Below are 14,061 nucleotides of genomic sequence, written 5' to 3' on the forward strand. Positions count from 1 at the left end.
CACTTAAACTGTTACCTCAGCCCACAAAAAATGATCCTCTACATAAGCCAATTGCCCAAAAAATGCCTTTCAGAAAAAACTGGTGCTCGTGGCAAGCAGGTCGGAGCACCACCATTTCTGTTCATCAGTCATAGCACATCAGCCACATAGAGGGGAGCCCCTGTTGGCAGTCTGACGTGCCAGTCATACAGCCACCAGTCAGTGCCAGCAGTGTCTGCCTCAGCCAGCACTTGGTGCCAACAGTCTCGGCCATGGATGTTAGCAAGCCCACGGTGGGTTGATTTTGGGGGGAGGGGGGGGTTCGCAGTCGTACTCACGGTTTTGTAACTTCCTGGGTCAGCGTGCAGTGATGAGGAAGATGGCACTAAATCCTCCGGGGCACTCTGGCAGGGAACACCAGCCAGATAGAAGTTGCAGTGCCCTTGATGGTACTGGGTATGCTTGGTGCTTTGGTGGCTGTGCCCCTGCGTTCATGATGCCAGCATTGTAAGGTCCAATTAGGAGATGATGTGGAATAAGGAGACCAAGTTTCTTAAACTCAGTACTTTACTGAAGCTGATCCAAAGGTAATCAATGTATCCACAAGTCATTACAGCAAGGCAGCTTTTACAGTGATTTGGATTAATTCTCTGAAGTTGTATACAGAGCAGTTTTCTAGGACTATCAATCTTTCTCCCTTATTTCTCTAGGTTGGTAATCATATACTTATGTATTGCTTCTAGGAATACTATATGCTGACAGATGGACTTTCTGTCCTGGTTATGGTGGTAGCTTAGAATCTCTCTCCACCTAATGCAAAGGAGACTAGAGCCTGATAAACAAGTTACCTTCCTTTTCCAATATTCTCCCTCCCTCTCTGGGTTGCCTGGTTCTTCTGTATGCTTTCCCTTCTATGGGCTGGTTCATGGAACTAACTATGGAGTTTGGATAACTCTCCAAAATGGCGGCTGAGGTCAGACATGACACAAACTGACCACCTTCTCCTTCTCTGTACTGTGTACAGGGTGTAGTCAGCCCTGGGAGGCTTGTTGGAACCTCCCCCTCCCTATACAACTTTATTGGAACTCCTATAACAGCACAATTAACATGAAACGCCATCACAGTAATGAGCAGTGTGTTTCACTTCCCCGCTTTAATGGAAGTTGTTTTCATTGCACTCTTGCCACGATGATGCATCACCTGAAAAATATAAAAAGCATGCATATACACAGTACCATTACCCCATTATTGTGGGTTCTCTTTGGCTATAAGAGAATTGGGTTGGGCATCACAATATTAAAAACAAGTGACAGGGGCTGTAGTTTCTTTTGTAACTGGGGATCTGGCGGCACTGACCTGGCACAGCAAACGGTAAAAACCAGGATAGTCCATAATGTAAACAAAGAACATTTCTCAGGAGGCTCACAGGGCATGACTCTGTTCCCTGGGCATGAAGCATGATGGTTGCAGAGCATCATGGAGGGCTTAAGTATGTGGAAGTCCATTTCCGGGCACATGACTTGAATGTTGCAAATTAAGAACAAAGGGGTCTTTAGCGAGTCCTTAGAGCAAGGCAAATAATCAAGACAATGATGCTCTGTAGCTTTAAATAATGTAAGAATGCAATCACAATTGAACTGGAAGTCTCATCCTCGGCTGCAGCTGCTGGAACTCCCTATAACAAGCAGGCAGCTGATCATTAGTGGTCCGGTCGGATCTCCGAAGTGGCTGTGGCTCTATAGGCTTTGGTTTAAGGTCACTTGGTACATCTTGAGCTTCTGAGGATCCTTAACAAGGTAGTTCTTCTGGCTGAAGTGGGGCTGTATTGGTCTTGGAAGAAACAACAAAGTTAAGCCATCTTAACCATGGTTCCTCTGGATCAGGTGGCTTTTCAGACAATTGCTCTGTGGATGGCGTTTCTTCTTGGACAATATCTTTAAAACACAACTTGAGACTGTTGCGATGCACTATTTGTGGTACTCTGTGATCTTAGATTTTTGTAGATATCAGTCTCCGGATTAGGAATAGCTGTGATGTAGGGTTCTTTCCCATTTACTATCCAGCTTAGTGCGATTATTTTTTTCAGCCACATATGGTTACCAATTTGGAAAGGTTCCGCTTTTGCAGACTGTTCAGTGTTTCTGCTGCTTTTGGCTTACATTGTCCAGATCCTCATGGTGAATCTCTTGGGCATCAACTAGGCACACTGACCACCTCCTTCTCTTCTGTACTGTGTGCAGGGTGGTGTCAGCCCTGGGAGGCTTGTTAGAACCTCCCTGTCCCTATGCAACTTTATTGGAATTCCTATACAAGCGCAATTTAAATGGAACACTATCACAGTATTAAAGGGGTTCTGCTTTTTTTTAAATATTTTTTTATATATTTTAAACTGATCTATCCTCTGGATAGATCATCAGCATCTGATCGGCAGGGGTCTGACACCTGCTGATCAGCTGTTTGAGTGTTTCAGTAAATATTGTTACTGATAAAAGGGGTCTCATTGCAAAAATAAATAAAAAATAAATGGGTGGGCATGCTTTTGGTACTGTGTAACTAACACCCTTGGAGGTATGGCTTATAGCGATGGTACACCAGTCTCCATGATGGCACACTCAGTTTTTGTTTTCCTGTCCTATCGGAGGAAGTCAGAGGTTACCCCCTCATTGCCAGTGTGTCTTTTTTTTTTTTTTTTTTTTTTTTTTTTTTGTGGTTTGGCTGGACTTCTTCCAATTGAACAAAAACAATTAGTTTTTCTGGGCATCCTTCTAGATTCCATCCTCCAGAAATCAATCCTTCCCAAAGGTCCAGGATCTGGAGGTCAAAATCCAACAATTCCTGAGGGGTCAGGTTTGCACAGTCGGGGCATGAAAATGCTGGGTTGTCTCTCGTCCTGCATCCCTTCAGTTGCCTGGGCTCAACACCATGTGAAACCCCTGCAAGATCTGATCCTCAGGAAATGGAACAGGTCTTGGCTAACTCTGGACCAGAAGATTTATCTACCCAGGGACGTAAAAATCTCTTTACAGTGGTGGCTCAGACAAGAATCTACAGACTGGGATCTGCTGGAATCGGGAGGAGGTGATCTCATTGACAACAGATGCCTGGGGTTGGGGTGCCCTTGCTGCCAGGAATTCCTAACAGGGGGCCTGGTCAGAATCTCAGGGAAGGATGTCATCCAATTACAGGGAGCTTAAGGCAATATAGGAAGGTCTAAAAGCAACACAGACCCAGTCAAGAAACCGACATGTATTGGTCCACTTGGACAACTCCACAGCAGTGGCTTTGATCAGTCATCAAGGGGGTACAAGGCATGTAATCTAAGGAGTCTCAAGGCAGATATTCTTGTGGGCAGAAAAAAATATCTAAAATGCCTTACAGCAGTACACTTAAAGGGCTCCTTCAATCTAAGGGCAGATTTTCAGTTGGCAGAGACTAGATCCAGGCGAATGGTCTCTCAGTCTTTTGAAAGATCCAGGTTCAGTGGGGCAGTCTGAGTCTGGATCTGTTCACCTCAAAGAAAAAACACAAGGTTACAATTACTTCTCCCTCAATCCAAGCGATCCTTGTGTGACAGACTCCTTCACCCAGGATTCGACGTTGGGTCTTGTCTATGCCTTTTCCATCAATTCCCAATAATCCCAACTGTCCTGCAGAAATTCCAGACCGAGAAGTATACCCTATTTCTGGTGGTCCCATTTTGGTCCAGAAGGGGCTGGTTCTGTCTTCTGAGATCACTCAGCTGGGAGGATCCGATCCTGTTTAGGGTCCAATCAGCCATCCGAACCCCAGGCTTCTCAAACTATCAGCCTGGTTACTGAACAGTCCACCCTCCTAGGTCTGTTTCTCAGAGGGTGGTAGATGCCCTAATGCTCAGTAAAGTCCAATACCTCTAGAGACTATCTTATGGTGTGGAAAAAGTTTGCCTCGTGGGTGGAGGGGTTTGATATGGGTCTCACCAATTACTAAGGGTGAAGGTGTCTGCCCTGGGTGCCCTCTAACACTAGTCTTTTTATGATGTCCCCCAGGTTTCTAGGTTTTTGAATGCTGCAGATGGCTAAAGCTGAGAATTAAGAATTTCGTAGCCCCATGGAACCTGAATGCAGGTTTTTTCATGCTTTGTCAGAGTCCCCGTTTTGAGCCTATAGATGCTTTATCAAATGCCTTACTCTTAAGAGTTTTCCTGGTAGCAATATCTTCTGCTAGGAGAGTTTTGCAAGCTTCAAGCCCTATCCATCCAGGAACCCTTCCTTAGGGTCCTAGAGGAGAAGTTAATATCCAAGTTGGACCCCAATTTCCTCCCAAAGGTCGTAATCCATGTAAAAAAAAAATATTATTTTTTCTTTCCTTGTAGAGGTAGGAAAGCCACTAAGGGCTCCATATCCCAGTGGATAAGGAGTGCTATTACAGAAATGTATACAGCCTCTGGTAAAGGGCCTCCTCCTTCTGAGCCCATTCAGTAACAGCAGTGTCTACCTCCTGGGCCAAAAGGGCCTCTGCCTCCCTAGGGCAGATGTGCAGGGTGGCCACTTGGAAGAGGGCCCATACTTTTACCAAACATTTATAGGCTTGATGTATTTGCCAATGAGGACATGGCCTTTGGACGCAATGTCCTGGGAGCTGTGGTCCCTCCCTGAGTTTTCACTTTGTTAGCTCTTAGAGTGTGCTGTCATGGAGATTGGGAAAATGAGTATTGCACTCGCGGTAATCCAGTTTCCTGGAAGTCTCCATGACAGCACATATATATTCCGCCCTTTATTAAAAAAAATTTTTGATAAATTTATTTTGGCTTCTACCCTTTATCATCGTCTCGTTTAAAATACACTGGCAATGAGGGGTAGGGGTGGGGTTTTTAACCTATGACTTCCCCTGATAGGACAGGAACACACAGAGGTTAAAAACCCCACCCCTACCCCTCATCGCCAGTGTATTTTCACTGAAACCATGATAAAGGGTAGAAGCCAAACAAACTTATCAAAAAATAAAAGGGCGGTAATATATGTGCCATCATGGAGACTTCCAGGAAACCGGCTTACTGGTGAGTGTTACTCATTTTATATAGAAGTTACCACTGCACTGGTGAAACTTACACCAGCTCACAGCCTTACAACTAAGATGTGCCAAATTTATGAAGAGGCCTGTACCTTTAACGTGTCGCATCTTAATTATACTTGCTAACTCGGCAGGACCCAGGATTGCTGACCAGAATTTTTCCCTAAGTTATTCCAAAATTGTGGATATTTATTTTTTACATTTTATTTTATTGGAAAACCATAATGAATGATAAACATTATAATTTAGTATATCACAATATACTGATAACTCATTACCAGCACTTTCTGTGAGCTGTAAAATACCACCAAAATAAGTTATTTACAAACTGCCTCAAAAAAAATCTTTCCTGGAACAGCATGGAAGGCTGCTTTTCTTCTGGAAAGCAGCCCTCCAGGTACTTTTTTTTTAAAGGGAACCTGTCACTGGGATTTGTGTATAGAGCTGAGGACATGGGTTGTTAGATGGCCGCTAGCACATCTGCAATACCCAGTCCCCATAGCTTTGATACATTTGCAAATTAACCGGAGATGAGTCCTGTCCCTGACTGATCTCACATACAGGACTCATCTCGGGTTAATTTGCATATGTATCAAATCAGTTTTTTTACACAATAAAAGCACACAGAGCTATGGGGACTGGGTATTGCAGATGTGCTAGCGGCCATCTAGCAGCCAATGTCATCAGCTCTATACACAAAATCCCGGTGACAGGTTCCCTTTAAATACAGGCACATTGCATGGTTGGGTGAATTCTGCTGACTAAAATTATATTGGTTTTGCAAAAATTATTTTTAGAGAACTTCCCGAATAGTTTTTTGTATTTTCATAAGAAATGTACCCTCTGGCTCAAGGGAAAGGGAAAAAAAATGTGCTTTAATTGGGGATTGAACACTCTTACATGATGTCTGACTTTCATCTTTTTAGCTGCAGATCTGTAAATTCCCAGGCTCCTTCTGCCTTCCACAATAGTAGCCCAAGAGAATCTGCTGTCCTTTGTTTGGCCAGCACTGCTCACAAGAACATTGCTGGCAAATCCAACAGCAGGGTGGGATATGTAGGAAGCGTCAGACTGTACCCATGAAGTAATGGAACACTATTTAGTAAATGGCCTTCTCGTTATGTGCTTGGGAGTCCAGTGGTCTGTTTGATGGACAGCCTTCCATGTGAGCATGTACTTAGAGATGCCTTTCAGTCATTGAATGTCAAAAGAAATGGCAGCGATTTAAAGAAAGTGAAATTCAGTGTAGGCTTTGTGCATATTTGTATACATTTCATTGCAACAAAATATTTTCCAATGTATACAGCTGATGGAAATCCCAACAATACAGTGCCATGCTTGATCCATTAACCACAATGTTAAAAAAAACAGGGGCTTACAGTATACACACAATCTGCTCAGCAAGCAGCTATGGCTTAACATAAATTCCCTCGATGCCCATGGGTTTAACATTTATCACCAGTTTTATGCTAACCTATTTACGGTAAGTGCAACCTACACTAGCTGCTAATCCCCAGAATAAAATGCCCAGGGTGCCAACAAGCCACTTTACTCTAGCACTTTGATATAAGGTGAGGGCAGGAAATTAAACTTTGCCCTGGGTAAAGGAGAAACTTGGCCTTAAGCGGACCTTTCATTGGTCCAAACATTGTAAGATAACTATCAGGCTGTGTAGAGCGGCGCCCGGGATCTTGCTGCACTTACTATTTCAGGGTGCCGCTCTGTTCTCCCACTATGTCCCCCGGTATTTTCGCTGACTTGGTAACACTGGTAACAGCCTGCCCTTTTTCTCCTTGGAATCTACGTCTCCCAGGCTGCAGCGCAGAACTCATAGCTTGGGAGAAAAAAAAAAACTCACAGGCTGAGCGCTGCGCAGCAATTAGACAGCACTACAGCCTGGGAGAAGGAGATGCCAAGGAGAGAAAGGGCAGGCTCTTCCCAGTGTTGCCAAGTCAGCGAAAACACTGGGAGAATGGAGTGGTGCTCCAGAATAATGGGTGCCGTGAGATCCTGGGGCGCAGCTCTACACAGCCTGATTTGTAACCCAACTATGTCTGGACCGATGCAAGATCCTCTTAACTCAGAACTACCATCTCAAGCAAGGCCTTGATCACCAGTTTAAAGAAAATGTTGCCATTTGTCACTATAAATTAAGCTTGTACCCAGAATGTTCCTGTTTGATTCCAGCCTAGTAAGTCAGAGTCAGACAGTGAAGAGAATAAGTCAAAGAATGACACTGAAAGTGATCTGGAAGTTGAAGAGAAAGATGGCATTGTGATGCTGAAAGAAACTGCACAGGTAAGTGATGCAGCAATGTAGTTCCCTTCAGTTTCTGTCAACATGACCTGTCATTTTTCATACTGCATGTTCTCCCCATATATTGCATTTGTTTTCTGCACTGCAAAAAGATACTGGGGGTCTCCCTTTGACGCGTTGCATCCTCTCCCAGTACACCTAGACTGAGTACTCCAGCCCCTAACTGCAGTAGATTTCAATCATCACTTATGCCTGATAACTAGTGTTGCTTGCAAATATTCTAATCATTAATTTTTATCGCAAATACCAGCACTTCAAGAATTCTCAAAGATGTAGAATTTAGTGCTATATATTCGTAATCAAGACAATTTTTATTTTTTTCCCTTCAATAACCACTTCTTGCTTTTGGGCCAATGAGAAGGCTGCAATCTTTGTCAGAGCCTAGCAACCAATAGGAAAGCTGCCTACCCCTTTTTACTATATCAAACTCCCCAGCAGCCATTTTCTGCAGTTCTGAGAGGGCAGTGACATTGCTGTGCTTTCATCTGGATCCTGTTCCTTATCCAATTACATTAGTTAACTTAGAGGGGAGAGAGATGGTTAGATGGTGACAGTGTAGCTGATGGGTTCCAGTGCAGGGTGTTAGGTAGTGTCATAGGAATTAGTTTCTCTGACTTGCATACATGCATAATTACACTTACATCTCACTCCACTTTTACATGTCCAAAGTCACTTTTGGCTAAAAGTCAGATTTATTAATGGTCCTTTAATACTGTGATAAATGTGGTTTGACGGTAGCAGTTTATCTCTCAGTAAGCGGCTTTACGAAAGTCACGTGCTATTAAAAAGTTGCATAAGATGAGCATGGTCCTCACTGGAGTTAAATTGCGCTTTTTTTTTTTTTTTTTAATTGTCGCAATAGTAATTCTGTCTAGAGATTAATTTACATAAGAAAACACTACTTTAGCGAATGATAAATCTGGCCATAGTGCTGTGATGTCACAGCAATACTTAATGCACAAATCAGTAATACCTACTCAGACCTGATAAAATGTGAATGTGCATGTATTGCGCAAAAAATATGCACATTAGTACTGATTCGCGCAATCACGAATGACTGGAGATCTAGAATTTGTAGATTTATTGCAAGTATACAATGCAAAAAATTCACTAAATATCAAACTATTATTGCCAATGCCGCTCATCACTACTGATGACAGGCTCAAACAAATTCACCCTCAACTGTCGAGGACTGCAGAAGTGTCACATGGGCCTAAATAGGTAGGTGCATGGACGTTTAAAAAGTCATGAAAAAGGGTCCAAGGATGTTGTGGTAAATGGACCCCCCCCCCCCCCATGACTTGCTAATGGGCTTTCTGTACCCTTCACTGTGTGTGATGAGGGTTCAAATTTAACAATATTTGTGACTGACTGCGTAATGACAATTTGTGTACAGTGCTGCAGAATGTGGGTGAAAAACTAATTTTCTAATGCTCTATTACATAGGAAGACACACCAGTCAATGAAGACCAAGAAAATGCATCAGAAAGCAAAGGGCCCAGCTCAGATGGAAAAGAGCAGAAGAACACAGCTGCCACAGGTTAGAATGTGCATTCTAAAATTAATGTAATGATGCCTTAAAGTGTAACTGTTTCAGGTAATGTTTCAGCAGAAGTTGCAGTGTACAGGAGTAATAACTTTCTGAGCTAATGGGTGGAGGACTGCACATTAGAACTAAGCTATTTAGTTGTAAATCCAGCAGAAAATTAGACAGTAAATCAATTACATTCTCTGCCAGCCCCACCCTTAGTGTCCCCCACGTACATTTTTGCTGCATAAAATCCAGTGTTGACCTACTCATTCCCTGCAGTGATGAGTTTGGAAACTGCATGCAGTTATTGTAACAAACGTTCATTTACAAAGCTGTTATAGCATTTAACCAGTCTTATGCTATACTGAAGATCAGTGTTTAATATCTAAATTATCTGTAACTGGATAAAAGGGGTTCTCCAGAAATTAAGAAAATGTTAATACATAAATATTAATTATAAATATATTCCCAAATACCCTTCATAATTTATAATGGTTAATTTTGTCTGGGAAGCAATTAGGAGAAATAAATGTTAGCTTGGTGTTCTGTAGTAAAGAGCTGCCTAATCGTCGTTGCTCTGCTTGTCAGGGATTATGGTCCTGAATACAGTTTAATAATAATCTGAATCTCTGTAGGAATGGAGTTCATGAGGGGACATGAAGTACAGGGAAAATGGTGGGGGGGGGGGGGTGTGCAGTCTTCATTACCACAGTCTGTCCTCTCTGTACTTCATGTGTCCTCATGAACTCCATTCCCACAGATCTTTAGTTGAAGATTTGTCTATTCAGGATTATAATCCTTGACAAGCAGCGTTGTGAAGTAGCTTGTCCTCCTGTGTGATTAGAACCGGTTTTCTGTGTATTAACAGGACAGTGGCCATTTTATTTTGCCTAGAGATTGCAATGTAGACAAAATGAGCCATTATAACTAATGAAAGTTGTTTGCCAATATTTATAATAAAGGAATTATGCACTTTAATTTTCTTAATTGCTGGAGAACCCATGAACTGCATAAGAACTCTGCTGTGTAATAGCACCGTCCAGGAGCCTGCACATGGTGTAAAAATCTGCACCAAAATCTGCAGGTTTTTATAGGGGGTTGCCAGGAGAGTAACAATATCTCACATTGGGAGTCAGACTGGTGCTAGGCGTCAATCAGCTCTTTGAAAAGACTGCATTGATCGTACTAGTCCCACCTGCTCGCCGTTGCAACCACAGCTGTGAGAAGGTGTAACTGCAACTAGGCTGCCCTGTTCACTTCAGGGAACAGCTCCTTCCTGTTCATCAGGACACTACAGCCATCCCATTAAAGGGCATCTGTCAGCAGATTATACCTATAAAAACCAGCTGTCCTGTGGCATGAGCACTTGACAGCTGAAAGCATCTATGTTGGTCCTATGTTCATACGTGCCATCATTGCTGAGAATGTTTTGATATATGCAACCGGGCATTGCCATTACTCCTAGAGGCTCTGCTCTTTCTGCAACTGAATTGAATGCCTCTTAAAGGAAAGCCATAACGGAATACAGAACGCTGATGTGAACCCACCCTTACACACCGATTTTTAGTTGCATCTTTCTGCACTTTCAGATTTTTCGCAGCAAAAACACTGCCACTGTTACAAAACAACATCATTACACCTGGCCTCAACTTCTCCTAAAGTTAAAGTTCAGCGGGTTAAGTCTATGGGCAGCATAGCGGGTCCATTACGCAGGAGTACAATCCTGCATAACAGAAACCAGGATGGACAGTTATGCTGCCCATTAGAGTCGTTGCGATACCACATTTTTTTATTCTATTTCGATACCATAAGTATTGTGATATTTGATACCATGCCAAAAAGTAAACCAAAAAAGCCATGTGCATTTTAAAAAATGTCGAATTGCACAGTTTTCTTCGTGTTCACCGCATTGTGTGTGTGTGTGTGTGTGTGTAATTATATATATATATATATATATATATATATATATATATATATATATATATATATATATATATATATATTTTTTTTTTATTTTAAATCATTTTAGTATGAGTTTGGACTTTGATGTGGCAATATAAACAATAAATATACATATGTTAAATTGGGAAAGTGGGCGATTTTATACTAGGTTAAAAAAATAAATAAAAAATTCCTCCCCTTTGGGGGCAAGAACCTGTGATCTTCTAATTCCTTGTCCTATTCACCCTAATAGAGCTCTATTAGGGTGAATAGGACTTCACACTCTCCCTGCTGCCCTGGGCTTTGTGCACACAGCAGCAGGGAGCTGACTATGGCAGCCAGGTCTTCAGTAGTGTCCTGGCTGCCATGGTAACTGATCGGAGCCCCAGGATTACACTGCTGGGGCTCCAATGAGGGGAGCCACTGACACCAATGATTTTAATACTGGGGGAGCTGAGGGGTGGGTGCACTGCGCCACCAATTTTAATGGGGGGGAGGGGGTGCACTGTGCCACCAATGAACCCTTTTACAGGATCTGGGTACTGGCAGCAGTTAACCCCTCACGTGCAGCACCTAACTGCTGCCGATCACAGCTCCCTTTAAGAGGCAGGGTGCCGGCTTGTGTGTTAAAGACTACCTGATATGGGTCCAGACTTTAAGTAGCAGGCTACACAGAGCAGAGCCCAGCACTTACAATTATTCCTGGGCGCCGCTCTATTCACCCGCTGTGCCCCATTACTGTCTCCTGCACCATATGCTAATTATTAGCGGAGCAATGGGAGGAGACATCAGCTTCTCTAGTGGGTGTTCCATCTCCCTGACTGTAGAGCTGTCCAATCGCAGCACATGGGAGGACGACTGCCCAGGAGAGAAGCTGTCTCCTGCAGTGTCCCAGGGGGTCAGTAGTGTATGCTGGGCTTTGTAGTGCAGATTGACCACTAACCTGGGATCCACTGTCTTCAATTGGGGCAAATACAGGAACAGGCAGATGTTAAAAGTTCGTGACTGCCAGTGTCAATTAAACGGTGACACGCCGTGTAAAGTATGGTGGAAGAATGAAGCAAGCACAGGATAGCCAACAAAAACTGGAACTTTTACTGAATATCAGTCAGGATAATACATGGACACAGGTACAGCACAGTTCCATGAAAGACGGTTGGTTTCTTGTAGCAATACAGGTGGTTCTTGGGAATTACAGAATGGCCGGTCTTAGCAATGTATAATACAGAGTGTTGATTGCAGGAGATGCAGTACAGGCGGCTTGCACACTATTCCTGACTGGTCCCGCTACACGTGACTTTCCCTCCAAGGTCTAATGCCCTTTATCTGGCGTACCCTTGAAGCTGTCCTTATCTAGTACCTCCTCTGTTATCTTGAGTACCTCTTGCTTATCTGATCGGCCTCTGTGGTAATCTGTGTCTTGGCTGGTGTCTGGCTTATGCTGCTTCAGCTAAACGGATGATGACTCAGGAGGGGAACCTTTTTCCTTGGATCCGGAACCCGGTTACAGGGCCTTTACTACCCTCTCCTAGCCGGCAGGCTTGAGGCCTGCTTTGCTCTCACAGGCCCATAGCCTTGCCTTCTCTCAGACACAGGATCATTTCTGACCTCTGCTCCCACTGTCTGTCTCTCCTGCTACTACTTCCTGACTGGGCCTTATATAACCTAGGGTTCCCTAGCTCCCTCTAGTGACTCAGAGCTGGAACTACACCCTAGCCGGCCCGCAAATGCACGTTTCACAGTAACAGGAAAATACATAGCATGACATTACAAGATGTTTTTACCAACCTCCCCTTAAAGGGGGAACGACAATACCCAAGTGACCCTTCTGTAGTGACGGGGTATTACTCTCCCGTACACTACACTCCTCCCCATTGCTCTGATGGTAATTGGCATATGGTGCAGGAGACGGTAATGGGGCACAGCTGGCAAACTGAGCGGCGCCCAGGAAAAAGTGCTGGGACATCACTTGGCGCTGCTCTGTATAGCCTGCTACTTTGGTCTGGACCCAGGAAAAGTCCTACCATTGGTGGCGCAGTGCGCCCGCCCCTCTCCTCATTGGTGCAGTGGCACAGGGGGAGAGAGAGACTGCTTCCTTCTCCCCCGTGCTGCTGAGAGAACATGAGTGTGCTGACAGCAGTGCAGCCATGTTCTGTGATACTAGACTGTGCAGCCCAGTATCGATAAAAATACTATTGATACTGGGACAGAATTATCGATTTGGGTATCAAATTTTGATACCTGCAACAACCCTACTGCCCATAGACTTGTATTATGAAGGAATGCAAAGGAAGCCTTTAAAAAGCATTCGGTTTTGCTTTCCATCATTATAGAAGTCTATAGGAATCATAACTGAGCCGCCTGGTTCCTGTTATGCAAGATGCAAAACAAGTCTGACAGGACTTTGGTTCCCATTATGCAGGGCAGACAAAGTCTTGTTGGACTTTGTTTTGCATCTTGCATAATGGGAACCAGACGGCTCAGTTATGATTCCCATAGACTTCAATTATGACAGATCAAAACAAAATGCCTCTTAAAGGCTTCTGTTTTGACTTCAGTCTAAGGATTGTTATAACTGAAAATGGAATACATGACTGTAAACCCACCCTAAGAGGTTGTGGTTAGAGTGTGTGTGTGTATATAGAGATTTATTATATTTTTCTTTGCAGTGTTAGCAGTAACTTAAATTTTTTTTTCCTTATGTACATAAACCTTCTCCTAGAACCCTTGTTGTACATCCAGTTAATGTATGTTTTTTTTTTTTTTGGTTTTTGTTTTTGTTTTACCCCCCGCAGAAGAAACAAAAGGAACAGACTGATCTCTTCCCTAGACATGAATAAACAGTTTGGATCCAGTACGCCAAAATCTGCCTGTTACTAATGACAGTTGCACATTTTTCATAACTTAATAAAATATTTTTCAATCATTATGGCTTTTTGACTACATAAGCATTTGTGTACAACTGTGGGTAAAATGGCTGCCTTCATACGTTGAATTTCTTAAATATGGGCACTTTTTTTAAAGTTATTTAGGGAGACAAAGGGAGGGCTGAGATCCCGCGGCAGATGAGAACCGGAAGTATGTTACACGACTTCCAGTGTTTGGAATGCAGACAGTGTGCGTTCCGGAAGTAGGAAACCTACTAAGCCGCACTGAGCACCAGCAGGGACCCGACCGAGGGATTTTGCTATTCCCTGGAGTACACGGTCAGAAGCAGTCCAGCCAGCCTACAGAGGGCCTGGATT

The 14,061-nt window shown here is 43.4% G+C and overlaps 1 protein-coding gene across 1 annotated transcript in view; it reads left to right on the plus strand.

Moving 5' to 3' along the window:
• The window catches only part of LOC122929554, a 29,534-nt gene extending 15,868 nt beyond the window's left edge, over positions 1-13,666 (plus strand). Inside the window, exons 6-8 of the mRNA XM_044283173.1 lie at positions 7,216-7,326; positions 8,791-8,884; positions 13,612-13,666. Of these exons, the coding sequence (XP_044139108.1) occupies positions 7,216-7,326; positions 8,791-8,884; positions 13,612-13,634 (228 nt within the window). The 3' untranslated portion in view covers positions 13,635-13,666. The remainder of the gene's footprint in view (positions 1-7,215; positions 7,327-8,790; positions 8,885-13,611) is intronic.
• Positions 13,667-14,061: the final 395 nt, after the last annotated feature.

Source organism: Bufo gargarizans, chromosome 1 (assembly GCF_014858855.1).
Source record: "Bufo gargarizans isolate SCDJY-AF-19 chromosome 1, ASM1485885v1, whole genome shotgun sequence".
Classification (NCBI taxonomy): domain Eukaryota; kingdom Metazoa; phylum Chordata; class Amphibia; order Anura; family Bufonidae; genus Bufo; species Bufo gargarizans.